At 45.1% G+C, this 19,918-nt stretch overlaps 1 protein-coding gene across 2 annotated transcripts in view; it reads left to right on the top strand.

The window, feature by feature from the left end:
- The window catches only part of CACNA1F (calcium voltage-gated channel subunit alpha1 F), a 128,029-nt gene that overhangs the window by 31,657 nt on the left and 76,454 nt on the right, over positions 1-19,918 (top strand). For both annotated transcript variants that reach the window (XM_056538957.1, XM_056538956.1), the window contains exons 9-13: positions 1,007-1,203; positions 3,662-3,765; positions 9,604-9,764; positions 17,384-17,465; positions 19,757-19,783. In XM_056538957.1, coding sequence (XP_056394932.1) covers positions 1,007-1,203; positions 3,662-3,765; positions 9,604-9,764; positions 17,384-17,465; positions 19,757-19,783 — 571 coding nt within the window. The remainder of the gene's footprint in view (positions 1-1,006; positions 1,204-3,661; positions 3,766-9,603; positions 9,765-17,383; positions 17,466-19,756; positions 19,784-19,918) is intronic.

Here is a 19,918-nt window from a genome sequence, read left to right as displayed (position 1 = left end):
GCTACTACTCCCAGCATGGTACATACAGTTCCATGATGGGAGCAGTAGTTCCTGTACTAATAGACAGATTGCCCCAGGTGTCACTCCTGACACCCGCTGCGATTGTCCATAATAAAGCAGAGATGCAGAGCGGCTCTATACAGCGCTCGCATCTCTGCTCAGTACTCCAGCCAACAACTGATGTGAATAGAAATTCACATCACTCATTCATATTTTCTGCCCAGAGTGGGGATTAGCCGGATAGTGGCAGCCAATCACTGCTCTCAGCGGGAAATATGAATGAGTGGCCGGCGGGAGTACAGGGCAGAGATGCGAACGCAGGATAAAGCCACTCCGCATCTCAGGGATGAAGGATGATCGCAGCGGGTGTCAGGAGTGACACCCGCTGTGATTTGTCCTTAACTGAAGGTACTACTGCTCCAAACATGGAGCAGAGTGTGCTCCATGTTGGGAGAAGTATCACCTGCAGTTAAGGACAAATCACAGCGAGTGTCTCTAAATAAATAGCTTCAAAATGTGGGAGGTCAGCTTTTGAGAAGGATATTTTTGCGGTGCAGTAGTGCAGACTGAGACAGTAAAGATGGTCACTTTATTTGCAGAAGTCCTACTATATATATATATATATATATATATATATATATATATATATATATATATGTATATATAGTTATAGTTATAGTTATATAGTTATATTTTGTAGACGTCTTGTCAGGTTTGCTTTAGCAGTCTGTTTGCCTAGGCCAGTGGTCTCCAACCTGCGGACCTCCAGATGTTGCAAAACTACAACTCCCAGCATGCCCGGACAGCCAACGGCTGTCCGGGCATGCTGGGAGTTGTAGTTTTGAAACATCTGGAGGTCCGCAGGTTGGAGACCACTGGCCTAGGGCTTCTCTGCATCTTCCATTGTGTTACAATAGCGCCATCTATAGGTGATAGCGCAGGCATTCTGTACGCAGCTGATAATTGTCTTTTGAATGATTATGAAAACTATTTTCTTACGTTTCAGACCTTGTCTCAGAGGAAGAGCCCGCCCCTTGCGCTTTTTCTGGTCATGGGAGAGAATGTCACCTGAACAACACAGAGTGTCGGGGCAAGTGGGAAGGACCCAATGGGGGGATCACAAACTTTGATAATTTCTTTTTTGCTATGCTGACCGTATTCCAGTGCATCACTATGGAAGGCTGGACAGATGTACTATACTGGGTGAGTGGAATTATGTCTCCTACAGTCCTTTCTTCCACTTTTACTGTGCTCCAAGCCACTGCCGCTGCTGGCCTGGAGATCGCAGGGGTCCATAGCGGCGGAACCCCCGTGATCACACAACTTATCCCCTATCCTTTGAATAGGGGATAAGATGTTTTCCGGCAGAGTACCCATTTAATGAATCATTGCCGATTCATTAAATTTGGGTTCGGGGTACCTTTTACTGTAGATTTGCTCTAATGCTTAATTTATAAGTTCTAATTTTATATTATTGTGAATTGTTTACATGTCATCATAGCAAAACCTGTTGCTTTTTTTTTCTTTGGGGGGAGGGGGTCGCAAAAATATAGGGACCAGGTTGGTCTAATTTCCCTTCGATTCCCCATGTCTGAACCTTCTAAGGAGGCCCCCTTCTGTCAAAATTGGCCTACCGTATATAGTCGAGTATAAGCTGACCCGAATATAAGCCGAGGCCCCTAATTTTACCCCAAAAACCCAGGAAACGTTATTGACTCGACTATAAGCCTAGGGTGGGAAATACATCATCCCTCCCATGTCATCATCCAGACCCCCGTCATTAACACCCTCATCATCATCACCCTGTCATCATCCCCCCTTCATCATTACCGCCTGTCATCATCCCCCCTTCATCATTACCCTGTCATCATCATCCCCCCTTCATCATCCCCCCCTTCATCATCCCCCCTTCATCATCACCGCCTGTCATCATCCCCCTGTCATCATCCCACACCTCCCCCCTTCATCATCACCGCCTTCCATCATCCTCCTGTCATCATCCCACACCCCCCTTCATCATCACCTCCTGTCATCATCCTCCTGTCATCATCCAACACCCCCCCTTCATCATCACCGCCTGTTATCATCCTCCTGTCATCATCCCACACCTCCCCCCTTCATCACCACCGCCTGTCATCATCCTCCTGTCATCATCCCACACTCCCCTTCATCATCACCGCCTGTTATCATCCTCCTGTCATCATCCCACACCTCCCCCCTTCATCACCACCGCCTGTCATCATCCTCCTGTCATCATCCCACACCTCCCCCCTTCATCATCACCGCCTGCCATCATCCTCCTGTCATCATCCCACATCCCCCTTCATCATCACCGCCTGTCATCATCCTCCTGTCATCATCCCACACCCCCCCTTCATCATCACCGCCTGTCATCATCCTCCTGTCATCATCCCACACTCCCCCTTCATCATCACCACCTGTCATCATCCTCCTGTCATCATCCCACACCCCCCTTCATCATCACCGCCTGTCATCATCCTCCTGTCATCATCCCACACTCCCCCTTCATCATCACCGCCTGTCATCATCCTCCTGTCATCATCCCACACTCCCCCTTCATCATCACCGCCTGTCATCATCCTCCTGTCATCATCCCACACTCCCCCTTCATCATCACCACCTGTCATCATCCTCCTGTCATCATCCCACACCCCCCTTCATCATCACCGCCTGTCATCATCCTCCTGTCATCATCCCACACTCCCCCTTCATCATCACCGCCTGTCATCATCCTCCTGTCATCATCCCACACTCCCCCTTCATCATCACTGTCTGCCATCATCCTCCTGTCATCATCCCACACCCCCCTTCATCATCACCGCCTGTCATCATCCTCCTGTCATCATCCCACACCCCCCCTTCATCATCACCGCCTGTCATCATCCTCCTGTCATCATCCCACACTCCCCCTTCATCATCACCGCCTGCCATCATCCTCCTGTCATCATCCCACACCCCCCTTCATCATCACCGCCTGTCATCATCCTCCTGTCATCATCCCACACCTCCCCCCTTCATCACCACCGCCTGTCATCATCCCCCTGTCATCATCCCACATCCCCCTTCATCATCACCGCCTGTCATCATCCTCCTGTCATCATCCCACACTCCCCCTTCATCATCACCGCCTGTCATCATCCTCCTGTCATCATCCCACACTCCCCCTTCATCATCACCGCCTGTCATCATCCTCCTGTCATCATCCCACACCCCCCTTTATCATCACCGCCTGTCATCATCCCCCTGTCATCATCCCACACTCCCCCTTCATCATCACCACCTGTCATCATCCCCCCCCCCCCTTCATCATCACCGCCTGTCAATGTCTGAACAGTGGTCTTCAACCTGCAGAACTCCAGATGTTTCAAAACTACAACTCCCAGCATGCCCGGACAGCCATCGGCTGTCCGGGCATGCTGAGAGTTGTAGTTTTGAAACATCTGGAGGTCCACAGGTTGAAGACCACTGAGGGCGGAGAGTTCAAATCGTGCTGAAAAACTCGGCTTATACTCGAGTATATACTTCTACCTTCTCCTACTGGGCTGCATCATTGGATTACAATTTGTTTTATTTTCCAAATCACATCAATCATATTTGTAATCATTTTAACCATCGCGTTTCATCCAATCTCTGCCTACAGATGCAGGATGCCATGGGCTACGAGCTTCCCTGGGTGTACTTCGTCAGCTTAGTTATTTTCGGGTCATTCTTCGTCTTAAACCTCGTCTTGGGTGTGTTGAGTGGGTAAGTGCGCCCTGCTGGTGGCTTCAGAAAGGTTCTGGATGAACACATTTGTTATTAAAACTTATTATAATAGTAATGCTAAGCTAAACTCACATTCAATCAGATGGTCCTTTTCATTCTGAAGATACAAATATGTCCCAGTATGTTATCTGCAATGTGGAACTCCATTAAAGTGGTACTCCGGGGGGGAAAAAAAACTGGCTCCAGAAAGTTATACAGATTTGAAAATTACTTCTATATAAAAATCTTAATCCTTCCAGTACTTATCAGATACTGTATGCTCCAAAGGAAGTTGTGTAGTTCTTTCCAGTCTAACCACAGTGCTCTCTGCTGCCAGCTACTGTATGTCCATGTCAAGAACTGTCCAGAACAGGAGCAAATCCTCATAGCAAACCTCTCCTGCTCTAGACAGTCCTTGACATGGACAAAGGTGTCAGCAGAGAGCACTGTGGTCAGACTGGAAAGAACTACACAACTTGTGGAGCATACAGCAGCTATGTACTGGAAGGATTAAAGGGGTACTCCGCCCCTAGACATCTCATCCCCTATCCGGCATGCCCCCTTCCATAGACTTGATTGAGGGGGTGGGGCGTGACATCACAAGCCTCTGGTCCATGCAACGCCAGTCATCAGGCAGAAGTTCGCTCCGTGCACCAGATAACAGGGGGTGCTGCAGGAGAGATCACAGGGGTCCCCAATGGCGGGAATAAGATATCTAGGGGCGGAGTACCTCTTTAAGGTGTTTATATAGAAGTAATTTACAAATCTATATAACTTTCTGGCACCGTTGATTTGAAAAAAAAATTTTCCCACGAGAGTAACCCTTTAAAGAATTTTTTTAGACGCGATTGACCTTCACCACTGGAGGTAAGGTCCCATTCACATCTTGTTTACGTAGTCACTAGGAGACTTTATTTGGCCTATGTGAGAAGGTGAAGGGCATTGTGGTTGATGGTCAGTATGTGTCACCAAGGCTCCTGGCCTTGGTGAAGTAAGAGCCAATAATTGTCCAGTGTCTGTGCTGTGATGCAGACTGACGCTATGGCTGGAAAGCCAATCTGGGATGGCTCTTGCTGGGAATGGTCAAGTGTTGGGTGGGGGCCATTCCCCACAGTCCAGGCTGCCTTTAGTTGGCCTTAAAGACAGGCTGCTCCACCAGCTGAGGGGGATTTGCATGTTGCAGCTCACACTGCCAGAGAGCAAGGTTGTGAGATCTTCCTTCTGGAATGTGGGAGCTGGTGAGCAGAGTACCTGGAGGCTTGGAAAAGACTTGCTTGATGCCGCATGGCATGGACAAACAAACAGCTAAGTAACGCAGGTGGACTTTTGTTACATTTTTGTTGATCTGTATTTAAGACTGTTTTCTGTTTGCCAAGTGTGAATAAAACACTGAACTTTGATTTGAAAAGTCCTGTTTCCATGCCTCCATACTGCAACCGCACCTGTCTGCAAGAGCGAGTCATCACAACTATTAGAATCACTGTGTCCACTATATACATTGGCAAAGCTTTTTGCTGGTATCCCATCATATGTTGGCAATACACACCCCAAATGTAATATGAATGGGGCCTAACCTGGAAATAAGTCTTTATGTCCTTAGCTTTTGTGTGGTATGACAGCTCAGCTCCACACACATAAAGGCAGTGCGGGTATGCTGGGAGTTGTAGTTTTGCAACAGCTGGAGGCACCCTAGTTGGGAAACACTGCTATACGGTCATAGCTCCTGTATGGGACTATGTTACTCAAGTTATGTTACCGCAGATAAGAAGAAGCCTCTTTTGACTTGCTTTTGAAACATCTGAATGTTTATTAGGGTGTGCAGACGCTGTCTATAAAAAAAAGATGGAGGCTTTATAAGGATATATAAGTCGTTTGGCGTCAAATGTTATTTTTACGGGAAATGGCTGCAGGAACCATTTCTTCCTTATCATGTCTTCTGTGTAGTCTGTTGCTAAGAAGCACATAACAGATGTCTATGGAGAAGACCTCGGCAATATTGGGCCCAGTAAAATCTAGATTTTTCCCATCTTAAAGGGGTACTCCGGTGTGAAACTTTTTTTTTATTTTTTTTAATCAATTGGTGCCAGAAAGTTAAACAGATTTGTAAATTACTTCTATTAAAATATATTAATCCTTCCAGTACTTATTAGCTGCTGAATACTACAGAAAAAAATATTTTCTTTTTGGAACACAGAGCTCTCTGCTGACATCATGACCACAGTGCTCTCTGCTGACACCTCTGTCCATTTTAAGAACTGCCCAGAGTAGGCGAAAATCCCCATAGAAAACATTTGCTGCTCTGGACAGTTCCTAAAATGGACAGAGATGTCAGCAGAGAGCGCTGTGCTTGTGATGTCAGCAGAGAGCTCTGTGTTTCAAAAAGAAAATAATTTCCTCTGTAGTATTCAGCAGCTAATAAGTACTGGAAGGATTAAGATTTTTTAATAGAAGTCATTTACAAATCTGTTTGACTTTCTGGCACCAGGCTTCCCGCACAACTGTTTTCACAAACATACAATGGTCTCATGTGGTTTTACTTCAGCGTCAGAGGCTGCCCGTTCCACCATAGATAGGGTTGCCACCTGGCCAGTATTTCACTGGCACAGCTGGTATTTTGGCCACCCTGCCAGTATTTTTATATTAAAAATACTGGCAATGCAATGGCCGGTATTTATCCAACCCATCGTCCAACTCCCGGAATGTTGCACCATATACTATACCAGTGTTTGCCAACCAGAGCGCCTCCAGCTGTTGCAAAACTACAACTCCCAGCATGCCCGGACAGCCAACGGCTGTCCGGGAATGCTGGGAGTTGTAGTTTTGCAACAGCTGGAGGCACCCCTGGTTGGGAAACACTAACCTATATTATATACTACTATATAGTCAGCTATATTGGGGCAGCTGCTGAGCCACAGGCTGTATCAGGGCATGCTGGGAGTTGTAGTTAGTAACTAACTGTAACTCCCGAATTTAATTTTAAAAAAAGCAATCAAACAGTCACATCAAAACCAAAATGGTACCGTGAAAAACTACAGATCGGAGCGCAAAAAATTAGCTCTCCTACAGGCCCGTATAAGGAGAAATAATAAAGTTATAGGGGTCAGAATAGGGCAAAATTTCCTGTGATGTCACGCATATATAATTAATTATGGAAATTAGCATGGCCGGTATTTTTTTTTTTGCAAGAACGGGGGCAACCCTAACCACAGACCACCCGTGGGGACTGTCAGCAAATGGCTCCAGGCCACTCCTAGGCTGAAACACCTCACAGTCCACAGTATACAGCTGACTGCTGGGAAACCATCTTCTGTGGAGCTCAGAACACTATGAACTGGTAGTAGGTGGTTCCAATGTTGTCCCACCATTGGGCCCCCAAAGTTTGGATTCCCAGTGATCTTGAGAACATGGCTCTCGTTTCTCCTGTCTGAATGGAACCGTGGTCACACGTGTACAACACCACTCTATTCATCTTCTATGGAACTGCTGGAGATAGCCAAGAGCAGCACTTGGCTATCACCAGTAGTCCCATAGACAATAAATGGAGCAGCAGTGCTTGTGTGATCTCTGCTTAAAGGGTTACTCTCGTGGAAAACTTTTTTTTGGAAATGAACTGGTGCCAGAAAGTTAAACAGATTTGTAAATTACTTCTATTAAAAAATCTTAATCCTTCCAGTACTTTTTAGGGGCTGTATACTACAGAGGAAATGCTTTTCTTTTTGGATTTCTCTGATGTCACGACCACAGTGCTCTCTGCTGACCTCTGCTGTCCATCTTAGGAACATATGTTTGATATGGGGATTTTTTCTCCTGCTCTGAACAGTTCCTAAAATGGACAGCAGAGGTCAGCAGAGAGCATTGTGGTTGTGACATCAGAGAAATCAAAAAAAAAAAAGCATTTCTTCTGTAGTATACAGCCCCTAAAAAGTACTGGAAGGATTAAGATTTTTTTAATAGAAGTAATTTACAAATCTGTTTAACTTTCTGGCACCAGTTGACATCATTTTTTTTTTTTTCCCACGGGAGTACCCCTTTAATTCAGGCAGGAGACTCAGTATCCTCCTTCTCATCTCTGTGGATAGGAAATAAGTGTTGTGGGAAACCCCTTCATGGCACTTATGCTCAGTGACCTCAGTACAGATCAGTGCCCTGCGCAGGACTGTTTTCTAAATTCCGCTCTCACCCACTTTCGTGGGATTTCTGACCATTACTGGCTGCGCCCACAAGGTGTGTGTTCCACTTCCAACTGCTTCCGCAACATGTGTGTCCAATCCCACCTTTTGTCACAGCTTTTAGAGAGAGCCCCCCCATTTGCAATTTTATCACCCCCCCCTTCCAATTTCATTGCCACCCCCTCCCCCCGTGCCATTTCATTATCCCTTTGTGCCATTCCATCACCCCCTTGTGTCGTTTCATCAGCCCCCTGTGGCATTTCAGAGGTTTGCAGTACTGTGCATGGTTTTGCGGGACCCTCTGTATGTTCTGTGATCACCCGCTCCCACCCGCTTAAGACTATAAAGAACCCGCTCCCGTAAGTTTTATATCAGGTCCTGTGGGACCCGTGGGATCCCAATCCTATTGCAGTCCTCCAGTACATACGTTGCTTTCAGAGAAGGGGAACCCTCTCTTTTTTAATCTCCAGATTTCAGGTATTAAACCTCTCAAAGGGACCTCCTACCTGACTTTCAGACCCCAATTGGTTCTACCATCTCACCCGTATTTCCTTGGGTTCAGTCCCATCAGACCTCCCTTTAGCCATTGGCAATCTCCATCACACTGACCAGGCCAGATGTATATCTCTGAAGTAAGCGTATGACAGAGATGGCATTTAGTGGCATCTATCATACATAAGTACCTTAAAAAATGTATACTTAGCAATATACTTTTTCAATGGGCCTGGCTCAATGGAATCACACATAAGTCTACCCTATGCCATCCAGCAAACCCTGATGTGGTGGCCCAGTACGGGAGATGTTACCCTGTACCCTGTCAGGCAGACTCCCTCAGTGTCCCCTGGGCCCCTTGTACCTGTCCCCCCCGTACATATGTTCTGCAGTGTATTGTATTATAAAATGTCTTGTATCTTTAAGAGTAATGTCATGTGATTGTTACCCAGAAGGTACCAGTGACCAGGTGATCCCATAGGTCACCCCTGGGCAGTCCTGCAGCCACCATCAAGTCAAGTAAGATAAAGTCCCAGCTTTATGAGTCAACTCAGTCCCTGTCATCTGTCAAGTCAGCGTGGTCTACATTCAATTGTCCAGTCCTACTACAAGTCCCAGCAATCCCTTAAGGTCTCTGCATCACTGGTCACCTCCTTGGGCCCTGGCTGAACTGTATAGACTTTACCATCTGTCTACTCTCAGTAACGCTACCGTTGTCTGTAACTTGGCGTCAGAGTCTTTATTGCCCCCGTGCCTAGCCCAGGATCCAGTGGTATACCTTCAGGTTGTTTTAGGCTAAACCACACCCTGGCATCACGAATACAAGGGGATAATGCCATCTGCCCCTAGGGTAACAACATCTGCCCTCATCACACCCCGCTACCACACTGACATTTTATGACAGACTTTATTGACAACCCCAACACCAAATGACAGACTTTTGGGGCTCTGTGGATACATTTAATGCATACACCAGGACCTGAATCAGATGGAGCAGAGTGAATATATAAAGGATGGATTGGACGACCCACTGATTTCAATAGGAGCTGTGTAATGCTTTATTCCCCCTGTGGACATGTTACTGCCCCATTTAGTACAGACCATTAGTAGATTCTGTGTTGTTTTGTGACCTGAATTTATTTATTTCTTGATTCTCTCTCCTTCTGTCCTGTCTCAGAGAATTCTCCAAGGAAAGAGAAAAGGCCAAAGCCAGGGGAGACTTCCAGAAACTGAGGGAAAAGCAGCAAATGGAGGAAGATCTTAAAGGATATCTAGACTGGATCACACAGGCTGAAGACATTGAACCAGAAAGGGATGAGAGAGATGAAAGACACAACCGTGAGTATCGGATCAGTAAAGATCAGTAAATCACATTTGGGCATGTTTAGGCAATGTTCCTACTTGGCGTATACCCAGCGTATTTCACGCTGCGCAAAATCTGCAGCAGCAGCAGGAAATATGCTGCCTATCCCTCGCTCACCATTCACACAAGGTTTTCTGGCGGCAGCCCTATGTATGTAGTGAGTTTTGGAGGCGGAGCCGCATGTCAGTCACACCGGCACATGGCCCCGCCTCCAAAACTCAAAGCCCTGTGTGAATGATGAGCGAGGGATACGCAGCGTATTTCCCGCTGCTGCAGATTTTGCGCAGCGTGAAATATGCTGCGTATACGCCAAGTGAGAACGTGCCCTTAAAGGGGTTATTCCTGGATAACCTCTTTAAGGGCACGTTCCCACTTGGAAAAACCCACTTTCCCACTTGGAAAAACACAGACAATTTCTTTAAAAAACAGCTCCCAGTCTGTCCCCAGGTTGTGGGTGGTTTTATAACTTGGCTCCATTCACTTCAATGAAACTGAGCTGCAGAACCACACTCAACCTGGAGACAGACAGGGAGCCGTTTTTGATAGAAATTGATAGCTCTGTTTTTCTATTCCTGGATAAACCCATTTAAAGGCTAAATACATGGAAATACATGACTTTACATTCTGTTTAGTCAGCTTTGCCTGTCCAGTCTTCTCCCTCCCGGAGGCAATGAGTTGTTTTCTATAGAGAAAATTATGGCTATCCTTACATTTCCCCAGCCAGTGGCCATGCATGGTAGATGTATTGTTATATGCCGGTTGTACAAATGAATGGCCCTCCATGTAGTCAACAGTCAGCATGGTCTAAGGCTGCATTCACACCACGTTTCTGCAATACAGTTCCCGTATTCGTTTTCAATGTGAAAACCGTACGGAACCGTACTGAAAACCGTACGCATTGACTCTCCATTGAAAACCATATGCCAAAAGATGCATCAGGTTATGTACTTTTTGAGTCTTGTACGGTTTTGGAATTTTTTTTCCCATACCCAAAACCGTAACCTACCACGGTTTTTTGTCCCGGTGAAAAACCGTATTGAAACCGTATACGGTTCCTCTAACATGGGAGTCAATGGGAACCGTACAGAACCGTATTTGCGTACGATTCCATCCGGTTTGCACAATATGGTTTTTGAGTTTGCACATGCGTAGTGCTCACTGAATGGAATAAAAAGTTTAAAACGTATACTTTTTGTTTTTTTTTAAACGGATGCAAACGGACATCATTAAAATTTATACACACATTTTCATACAGTTTAGTCCGGTTTTGAGGAATCCGTTTTTTGTCAAAAACCTTATACGGGAACTGTATGGCAAAGTGAATGCAGCCTCTGAGAGCAGTAATCATTAATGTTTATTAGGCTAAGCACCCATAGAGGGGTATCCTGAGTGGTGGGATACTCGCTATGACAGTGGTCTCAAACTGTGGTCCTCCAGATGTTGCAAAACTTCAACTCCCAGCATGCCCGGACAGCCGTTGGCTGTCCGGGCATGCTGGGAGTTGAAGTTTTGCAACATCTGCAGGGCCAAAGTTTGAGACCACTGCTCTATGACAACCATACACCCCAACAAGGCATATGCTCTGTCTTGAAGGTTGGGAGTCTCCATCGCAGGTTCCGTCTAAAATAACGGACAAAATGGCGTAGCCTGCTGCTCTTCTTTTTCCCGTGAAACACTGGACACCATGCCAGAAACCTGATGGATTCCATTAAAATCAGTGGGGGTTGTCTCCAGTTTTGGGAGAAGGAGGCTCGGTTTTCATAAATATGACTCCTCCTTTGTCAGTTTGCCGGAATCATTGTCGTGACCTTTAAATTTGGAAAATGATTTCAAGTATTAAAAACAGGAAACCAGACAGGAAATATTTTACTACTGAAAGTGGTTTTCAACATTTGTAACCCCAACCAGAGGGGGGAAAAAACTAAAACAAACTGGTGCCAGGAATGTATACAGATTTGTAAATTACTTCTATTTAAAAATCTTAATTCCATACTTCCATTACTTATCAGCTGCTGTATGCTCCAGAGGAAGTTGTGTACTTCTTTCCAGTCCGTACAACAGTGCTCTCTGCTGACATCCCTGTCCGTGTCAGGAACTGTTCGGAGCAGGAGCAAATCCCCATAGTAAACCTCTCCTGTTCTGGACAGTTCCTGACATGGACAGAGGTGTCAGCAGAGAGCACTGTGGTCAGACTGGAAATAACTACACAACTTCCTCTGGAGCATACAGCAGCTGAAAAGTACTGGAAGGATTAAGGTTTTTAAATAGAAGTAATTTACAAATCTGTATAATTTTCTGGCAACAGAGTATTTGAAAATATTGTCAGTCTTGCGAGTCCCGCCCGTACTTCCTGCATTGTTTCACCCAAAAATATACAAATTTTTTAACCAATGTATTTTTACAATATATTATTTTTATTGCTCTCCTCTCTCTCTCTCTATCTCTCTCCTGCGAATGTTTAGTGTAAGCACAAAGATAAATAGTATTAAATGGCTTATAGGTTGCTGATAGTAGTTAGTATATATCTCACATATCTCTGAACACTGGGACCCCCACTGATCGCCAGTATGGAGATCAATTGTCCCCCAAGTGAAGCGAGTGTGCATGTTTGACCGCCACTCCATTCATTCTTTAGGGATGCTGAACTCAACTAGTCATTCTCTAACCCAGTGTTTTCCAACCAGTGTGCCTCCAGCTGTTGCAAAACATCAACTCCCAGCATGGCCGGACAGCCTTCGGCTGTCCGGGCATGCTGAGAGTTGTAGTTTTGCAACAGCTGGAGGCACCCTGGTTGGGAAACACTGCCATAATCTGTGAATAGGCATATCTTAAAATCTTGGGATAACTCCTTTAAATCGGCTACTCCACTGGAAACCATTTTTATTTATTTTTTTAAATCAACTGGTGCCGGTAAGTTAAACACATTTGTAAATTACTTCTATTAAAAAAAATCGTCTTAATCCTCCCAGTTGCTGTATGATCCACAGGAAGTTCTTCTCCTTTTTGAATTTCCTTTCTGTCTGACCTCAGTGCTCTCCGCTGACACCTCTGTTCATTTTAGGAACTGTCCAGTGTAGGAGCAAATCCCCTTAGAAAACCTATCCTGCTTTGGAAAAGTTCCTGACATGGACAGAGGTGTCAGCAGAGAGCACTGTGGTCAGACTGAAAGGAAATTCAAAAATAAAAGAACTTCCTGTGGATCATACAGCAGCTGATAAGTACTGGAAGGATTAAGATTTTTATATATAGAAGTAATTTACAAATCTGTTTAACTTTCTGGCACCAGTTGATTTAAAAAAAAATAGTTTTCCACTGGAGTACCCCTTAAAGTCCTTTTTTATCATTCTTGAGGCCACAGTCTCCTTGTTCTAGAAGACGTCTCCCCCGGAGTCCTGGAGTCTGTCTGTTATGTCCGTCCGTTTCACACACTTATTGTTTCCTTTCATGTTCAATGTGAATCTCTTGTGGAAAATGTCAATTTTTGTCTGTCGTGTGCAATGTCCATCTGTCTCTTACATACAGGCGTCTCTCTGGCCGACTTGACAGGAAGGAGGAAGGGGAAACTTCAATGGTTAATGCATCCTAACCATTCCTCAGAAACCCACAGTAACTCTCTGGCTTGTGTACTCAGTGACTTGTGACTAGTCTCCCCCATACTGTACCTCACAGACTGCGGCATAGCCCCCCCACAGTCCTGACCCCGTGTCATGTGATCAGTGTCATGTGGTCCTATGTTGTGCTGTGATGTGCCGGTGCTGGTGAATAGATTATATCTAGATGTTATTTTGTGGACAATAATATATTTAGGGGGACATAGTAAAGCCAATGACTTTGGGCCATATTTTAGAATCCAAAACTGAAACCAAAACTGTCCAGTTTTGCCCATAACAACCAATCACAGCTCTGCTTTCATTTTACCTGAGTTTGCTAAGATATGAAAGCTGAGCTGTGATTGGTGGTTATGGGAAAATTGGACAGTTTTGGTTTCAAGCAGATTGAGAAATATGGGCCCTTGTCTTCGGAGATCTGCTCATATACCGTGTATAAGGATGAGATGTAGATAAAGAAAGCACTTCATGCTCATGACTAGACTCTGGCAGCAATATTCCTCTCCCCAGAGGCTGAATTACCCAGGAAGACCTGTTGGTCGGCGCTCTTAAGGAGCCTATTGTATGATTCTCATGCTGACAGGGGCACACAAAAGATTTTTGGATCATTCATGTGGCCCTTTACATCGAACATTTCTTCCATCATTACTTCTATCACTAATTCCATCATTACTTCCAACATTACTTCTATCATTACTTCCATCACTACTTCCATCATTACTTCTATCACTACTTCCATCATTACTTCTATCACTACTTCCATCATTACTTATATAATTACTTCCAACATTACTTCCAACATTACTTCCAACATTACTTCCATCATTGCTTCCATCATTGCTTTCATCATTACTTCCAACATTACTTCCAACATTACTTTCATCATTACTTTCATCATTACTTCCATCATTACTTCCATCATTACTTCCATCATTACTTCCATCATTACTTTCATCATTACTTCCATCATTACTTCCATCATTACTTCCATCATTACTTCCATCATTACTTCCATCATTACTTTCAACATTACTTCCATCATTACTTCCATCATTACTTTCAACATTACTTCCATCATTCGTCAGCCACACATCCCCTTTTACACAGGGAGATGTGCAGTCCACGAGTAAGGATTTTTTTTAACCTGCCTAAAAGATGGGATTAGCCGATTTACTTATTCGTCAGCTGATCACTTGGCCTTATAGACAGGATGATATCGGCTTGTTCAGACTAATTGCTCTAGGTAATAGGGCCCTTAGTCTGGAAATATGTAATAGGCCCTTAAAGTGGTTTTTCATATTAGGGTGCACGCTATTAAAGGGGTTGTCTAGCAAAAGAAGCAATCTGTGAGTGGTGTCAAATGTATAGAGGAAATAACTAATATAGTGTTGTTTTCCAAAGTTAATAGATCATCCATTTCAACTGTGGGTTTCTTTGGTGTAAGCTGTGACTTCACATCACAGAGAGCAGAGCTCTGTCCCGACTCCCCTCTCCCTTCTTGTGAGCACAGGATGAGACCAGTTATGTGAAGAGGGGTAGTATTACCGCTCATTAGATTTATTATTTACTAGATAAGACAGCAGGAAGCTAGGTCTGACGGAAACTAGTGTGACTGAGAATGGCTCCCTGCTGCCTTATCTAATGAGTAATACCAGCTTTCCCCTTCACATCACTGTTATTGTCCCATGCTGACAGAAGAGAGGGGGATGCCAGGGACTGAGCCCAATCTGTGCCCTGAAGAAACCCATATCTGTTCTTTTTGGATAATAACACTTCATTAGTAAGTTGCTTTTTTATACATTTTGACACCATACACATGTTGTCTCTTTTGCTGGACAACCCCTTTAAGATGAAGCGGGACAGTTGTTTTTTTTTCTTACATAAGATCACTATACAGTACAGCTTAAACTACACTTTACTACACTAGATGGCAAATGACCAAAGAAAGGTCTGGGCAGACATTGAGCCAGCAAGGCATGCTGGGAGATTTTAACTCTGAATCCTACAGAATCATTATTACAAGGTGTAACTCACCTTCACTACAAGATAAATAATGTGCAGTGCTCCCTCAACTTACAATAGTTTCAACATACAATGTTCTTTTCTGGACCATTGTAACTTGAAACCAGACTCAACATACAATGCTATGGAATCTGCGAAACGTGTCGATGGCTGGAAGAACCGACCAATCAGAATGGATATTTCACTGGTAAAACCCCTGTATTACTGAAGCGTATGCACTGATTGGTGTCTGGTAGCGCCCCCTACAGTACAGGGAAGTATTACATGTTCTGTACTCTTTACCTGTATTATTGAAGTGTATGCACTGACTGGTGTCTGGTAGCGCCCCCTACAGTACAGGGAGGTATTACATGTTCTGTACTACTCTTTACCTGTATTACTGAAGTGTATGCACTGACTGGTGTCTGGTAGCGCTCCCTACAGTACAGGGAGGTATTACATGTTCTGTACTACTCTTTACCTGTATTACTGAAGTGTATGCACTGACTGGTGTCTGCTAGCGCCCCCTACAGTACAGGGAGGTATTACATGTTCTGTACTACTCTTTACCTGTATTACTGAAGTGTATGCACTGACTGGTGTCTGGTAGCGCCCCTACATTACAGGAAGGTATTACATGTTCTGTACTACTCTTTACCTGTATTACTGAAGTGTATGCACTGACTGGTGTCTGGTAGCGCCCCCTACAGTACAGGGAGGTATTACATGTTCTGTACTACTCTTTACCTTTATTACTGAAGTGTATGCACTGACTGGTGTCTGGTAGCGCCCCCTACAGTACAGGGAGATATTACATGTTCTGTACTCTTTACCTGTATTACTGAAGTGTATGCACTGACTGGTGTCTGGTAGCGCCCCCTACAGTACAGGGAGGTATTACATGTTCTGTACTCTTTACCTGTATTACTGAAGTGCATGCACTGACTGGTGTCTGCTAGCGCCTCCTACAGTACAGGGAGGTATTACATGTTCTGTACTCTTTACCTGTATTACTGAAGTGTATGCATTGACTGGTGTCTGGTAGCGCCCCCTACAGTACAGGGAGGTATTACATGTTCTGTACTCTTTACCTGTACCAGGGTTAGCTGCTCCTTTGGACACCAGGTGAGGGCGGCTCCATTTTCCTTTTTTTAGGACATTGCGTGTTCTATACAGGACCCCGAAGAAGCTTCTGTCCTCTACATAGACCAGTGTTACCCAAAGAGGGTGCCTCCAGCTGCTGCAAAACTACAACCCCCAGCATGCCCAGACAGCCGAAGGCTGTCCGGGCATGCTGGGAGTTGTAGTTTTGCAACAGCTGGAGGCACCCTGGTTGGGAAACACTGAAATAGACAGTGATTTACAGCTCCCAGCAAATCTTTCTTACTTTTATATGTAAGGATTTGCTTTATCTATATTAGTTATCTAGTTATTTATCTTTAATCCTCACTTTTTCCTATTTTTTGGATGACATTTTGGTGGCTTCAGAGCCTATTCCCAGGTTTCCATAGAGTTCTGGTCTCAACATACAATGGTTTCAACATACAATGGTTGTCCCAGAACCAATTAATATTGTAACTTGAGGGAGCACTGTAGTCATCTTTGTATGTAGGTTAGTTCTATCTGTAAAATAATGTTCAATGGTGTACAAGCCCTTTACATACATGAGAATACATATTGAGTGTTCATGTGCAGAAAAGCAACAGATAATGATAGAGCACATAGAGAACCGTGTGCGTCCATGATGTCGTGTATTAACGTATCTAATTGTTTTCGGTGATTTGATCCACATTTCCATTGAACGTCACCGTGATGTCTTATATGTACACGTGTACATTCCTATGTATATATCCCCTTTCTGTTCCACAACCCAGAAATAAATGTATGAAGTGGGTTCTGGATAGGGAGTAGATAATAATAATAATAGATATAAAGAATAATTTTTATAAATACAATGTTTATTGTGACTGTGCATCTTTCTGCAGCCAGCCTTCCCGCAAGTGAGACCACGTCCCTCAATACAGAGAATATAGATGATGAGCATACAAACTGCTGCTCTCTCTGCATGTAAGTCACCATCTATCGCTGAAGGGGTATGCGCTTTAGATAGCTACACGCACACTCTTGACTCCGAGCATGCATTTGTTCTCAATAAGGAGCGGGAAGTAATTCAGATTACTAGGCAGTCCTTCTTATCTGAAGGACACCCCCCCCCCCCCCCCATACACATTAGATGGTTGGTTGATCCCACCAAATTCATTCTCTACATTTCAGGGGGTGGGACCAGAGCTGTTTGCCAGTAGTACACACACACGGACTTCCTTTTCCTTACTTCTCTAGCCAGTCACAGCACAGCACATGCTCCTCTCTCTTTTATTCCATGATGTAAAGCTAGTGAAAGTGCATTCGACTAAACAGGCTGGCACTGGGAAAGATTTACACAGTGCAGTACGATAGATGCCATGTGGGAAGCAGAAGGGGTTACTGATGTACTGGGTGCACAAGGTGGTTTGTGAGCAGAAATGAGAGAAACAGCAGCAGCACAGCAAGGAAGGGGTTAAAGTAGTAGTCCAGTGTAGAACAACTTATCCCGTATCCTATGGATAGGGAATACGTTTCAGATTGTGGGGGGTCTGACCGATGGGGCCCGCCGCAATCTTCTGTACGGGGCACCGGCTCGCTGGCCAGAGAGTGCGTGCCGACCACAACACGAAACAGTGGCCGACACCCCCCCTCAATACAGCGTTATGGCAGAGCCGGAGATTGCCGATGGCAGCGCTTCCTGCGGTGGTCGACACGCACTCTCTAGCCAGCGAGCTGGGGCCCCGGCGGTCGGATCCCCCGTGATCTGAAACTTATAGAGAATATAGATGATGAGCATACAAACTGCTGCTCTCTCTGCATGTAAGTCACCATCTATCGCTGAAGGGGTATGCGCTTTAGATAGCTACACGCGCACTCTTGACTCCGAGCATGCATTTGTTCTCAATGAGGAGCGGGAAGTACGCTGCTTCCAGATTCTGCTTATCTCCTGTAAGAACAAAAGGTTTTGGCATGTTGAAATTCAGATTACTAGGCAGTCCTTCTTATCTGAAGGACCCCCCCCCCCCCCCCCATACACATTAGATGGTTGGTTGATCCCACCAAATTCATTCTCTACATTTCAGGGGGTGGGACCAGAGCTGTTTGCCAGTAGTACACACACACGGACTTCCTTTTCCTTACTTCTCTAGCCAGTCACAGCACAGCACATGCTCCTCTCTCTTTTATTCCATGATATAAAGCTAGTGAAAGTGCATTCGACTAAACAGGCTGGCACTGGGAAAGATTTACACAGTGCAGTACGATAGATGCCATGTGGGAAGCAGAAGGGGTTACTGATGTACTGGATGCGCAAGGTGCTTTGTGAGCAGAAATGAGAGAAACAGCAGCAGCACAGCAAGGAAGGGGTTAAAGTAGTAGTCCAGTGTAGAACAACGTATCCCATATCCTATGTATATGGAATAAGTTTCAGATTGTGGGGGGTCCGACCGCTGAGGCCCCCCGCAATCTCCTGTACGGGCCGCCGGCTCGCTGGCCAGAGAGTACGTGCCGACCACCACACAAAACAGTGGTGACACCCCCCCTCAATACAGCGCTATGGCAGAGCCGGAGATTGCCGATGGCAGCCCTTCCTGCGGTGGTCGACACGCACTCTCTAGCCAGCGAGCTGGGGCCCCCGGCGGTCGGATCCCCCGTGATCTGAAACTTATCCCCTATCCTTAGGATAGGGCATAAGTTGTTCTACACTGGACTACTCCTTTAAACTAAGCACTGAGCTGCTACTGTTGTTGATTCTAATGCCGAGAACTTGAGCTTTATGGGTGGACATAGATGAGAAAGAAGCCTTAATTTACCTTTCAGGATCAGTGTGAATCATCTTCAGCAGGACGCATGACTCATCTTGCATGTACACCGCCCAGGCTTTCTCAGGCTCTCTCTCATGCACACAGTATGTGTTCTGTCCTGATCTAAATGTTACTAGAGACAGAATTCCCCTAGCAGCAGGCAGTGGACAGCAGATTGCAGAGAAATGGGGCAAGTGCCTAAGACTTTAGAGTTGTTTTTCTGAAGTAAGGAGTCGTACATCAGGATACTGGCATAAAAAAGGTTTTCTGAGATATACGTGGCAGACCTAGGTAGACCGAAAGGAGCCTACTGGAGTTTAATGTCGCAGTATATGTCAGAATACATTTTTGCTCTTATTCACAGGTATGCCTTAGAGGTACAGAGAAATGGGATGTAAATGGAGCCTTATTTGTATTTATAGAAACAGTTTATTTTTTACACTTCATTTTTTTCTTTTTTTTCTTCTACAGGAGTAAGTTGGGTCAGACTGGATGTTGGTAAGTACTTCAAGTAATATTACACCAGTGGTCTCAAACTGTGGCCCTCCAGATGTTGGAATACTTCAACTCCCAGCATGCCCGGACAGCTGTTGGCTTTCCGGGCATGCTGGTAGTTGTACTTTTGCAACATCT

This window comes from Hyla sarda, chromosome 9 (assembly GCF_029499605.1).
Source record: "Hyla sarda isolate aHylSar1 chromosome 9, aHylSar1.hap1, whole genome shotgun sequence".
Classification (NCBI taxonomy): Eukaryota; Metazoa; Chordata; class Amphibia; order Anura; family Hylidae; genus Hyla; species Hyla sarda.
The sequence above is the reverse complement of the archived record's forward strand: the minus strand, read 5'-3'. Positions and strand labels throughout refer to the sequence as shown.